The sequence below is a fragment of the Octopus sinensis genome, unplaced genomic scaffold, assembly GCF_006345805.1.
Source record: "Octopus sinensis unplaced genomic scaffold, ASM634580v1 Contig05029, whole genome shotgun sequence".
Taxonomy (NCBI): Eukaryota; Metazoa; Mollusca; class Cephalopoda; order Octopoda; family Octopodidae; genus Octopus; species Octopus sinensis.
Genome location: NW_021827988.1, coordinates 6,803 through 9,285, shown reverse-complemented (window position 1 = coordinate 9,285; position 2,483 = coordinate 6,803). Strand labels below are relative to the sequence as shown.

General features: G+C 34.4%; 1 protein-coding gene across 1 annotated transcript; it reads right to left on the bottom strand.

Moving 5' to 3' along the window:
* Window positions 1-1,639: 1,639 nt before the first annotated feature.
* On the bottom strand, window positions 1,640-2,194 carry LOC118761021. The gene is made up of 2 exons (XM_036498662.1): window positions 1,914-2,194; window positions 1,640-1,882 (listed from the first exon to the last, which is right to left on the bottom strand). Exons 1-2 carry the CDS (start codon window positions 2,187-2,189, stop codon window positions 1,640-1,642), a joined length of 519 nt encoding a protein of 172 aa, XP_036354555.1. The 5' UTR covers window positions 2,190-2,194.
* Between the last annotated feature and the right edge of the window lie 289 nt (window positions 2,195-2,483).

The window sequence follows — 2,483 nt, the reverse complement described above, 5'->3', positions numbered from 1 at the left end:
GTCATATATCTAGAAGCTGCATTGAGAGAATTAAAACCATAGTTTTAAAAAAAGACCAATCTGACAACATACGAAAATAATGTGGACTTTATTTCGGAAAACTATCTTCCTCTATAATCCCGGAACATGGAAACTTTCAAATACGGAAAATCTCAATATAGACTCGTTCCATAGATACCAACTTCGGCGTACTCTAGCCTCCAAATGGCATTCAAGGCTCAGCAGTAAAACAGTTTATGCCAGGACGTCAAGCAAACCAATCTCTCTCGAAATTACAGAATGCGAATGGGGGTTATTTAGACACATCCTATGGATGGAGTTGGAGAAACCTTCAAACACCGCTTTGGCGGACTATTTCAAAGCGCACGGCCCACTCTTCCGTAGATGTCCAAAAAATACTCTCCTGGATATATTGGACAGAGACCTCTAGAAGGTGGGAAAAAATCTAAAAGACGGGGACGATCTTGACGCTTTACGATACGTCGTCCAAAATAGAGGGGCATGAAATAACATCGCGAATATGCATAATAAGAAAAAAGACTGAGACTTAAAAGATGACTACTAAAATGACACATTTACACCTTTCTATGGATAAATGGCTTAATAAATCAAAATTATTTTATTCACTTTTTGAACATGTAACATTATACTATGATTGTTAAATGCAACATTTATTTTTTAGAAGTAAGCTTTTATTCTATTTAAAGTTAAACAATATAATTTATCCTGACCTTTACACTGCTGATCTTCTTTATTCAAATTTTTTATTACGTTTTTCCTGATAAAAATTAAAATTCATCAAAAGATCGATTCCAATAATGTGAATTTCCTTTTTGTAGTTTGGATTATTTGCGCATGCCCATCGATGGGGTCAAACTATGTCTGCTGTAGATCTGTCACTCATGAAACAATTTTGATTACAAATAAATATTCTTGAATATTTGTTTTAAAAGATATTTTACATTATTTTCCTTAGCGAACTTAGTATTCGATATAACCAAGTTTTGTTATATACTAGTACCTAAATTATAAAAATGACGACTGGGATTTCAAGAAGATTTAAAAATTCGTGATGCCCAATATATACTTAGAGATTTAAGAATGCTATTTTTAATGAATCTTCTATAGTTAACTCAATTTCCTGAACTCTATTCAATGGGCAACATAAAACATTATTTTATATTAAATAAATGAAAATTTGAGTTTTATAGAAAAAGCCGTTAATAGTAATATATAGAATTATTCGTAGGAATAGAGAAAGCTCAACGAGAAACTACCAAGATTAATATAAAATAAAACGGTCTGGTTTTGGAAGATTTTCAGGTCCCCAAATTATCACTTTCTCGTCATCCGAACAACTAACCAACATTCTCGGATTTACAGGATTCCAATGAACAGAATTCACCATTTTAGTGTGACCAATCAAAGAAAAAATCTTTTTACTTTTCCCAAAATTCCAAATATATACATTTCCATCTTAACCTAAAAAATCAGATATTACCCTCAGCTCCGGAAGCATAAAAAGACTGTCCAAAACCCCCAACACACGACCTAACAATATATTCAGAATTAGTCGTCCCAATGAAAGTGTGTATTTTAGAACGTGCTCTATAATCCCAGAGATTAATAGTCTAGTTATTCAATATATTTCATTTTGAACTGAATTATGAAGCGTGAGGGCAATGTACTCTTCTTTCGAATCAAGTTCCATGGCCACAATGCTTCTCTCCTCCTGGAAGAGAGTGTCAAAACTCATGTTGATCAGATTACACGATACGACTCGTCGATGAGAGTCGGCAATAAGAGCCATCCCCGTCTTCGTACAGTGCAATCCCACAGCTCTATATCCCTGATGTGTAAACACAATTTCTCCACTTATTTTCTACAAAATAATCATTCTAATATAATCTTACAGCCAGATGTAGACATCCTCCATTCCCTCCAACAAAAAACTGTTCCGGATTAATAGTATCCCACGAAATGTACTGTACCGAAGAATTTAACGTTATCCGTCTAAACGTAGAGTCCTGAAATAGAGCAAAAATATCAACCCGGGTATCCACAAGTATGACGTAGTTTCCAGGTGGAGCGATGGAGGTCAGTATATAGTTCCCAGTGCAGTGCCAGGCCAAAGAAAATATCGGAGCATCATTATTAGAAGAACATTCAATTAAAATCTTCCGAGTCATCTGAAAGGTACTATTCTATTACGTAATAACACACTGACAAACATTTATTCCAAAAATAACCAGATTTGAATCCTTTGTTCCTACTGCCAAATTACATCCATCGTTGGAAAATTTAACACAGAGAACCTCGTCGGAAAAATCTAAAACCTTGATTTTGTTAACTGGAAGAGATTCTCTGACAAGTCACGTGGTCATAAAAAATACTTTGAACAAGCGTGATCAGAAAAGAGACCGAAATATTCACATTATCGGTTTTTAATTCTTTGTTGTGGTAAATACAACGTCGAGTCTGCA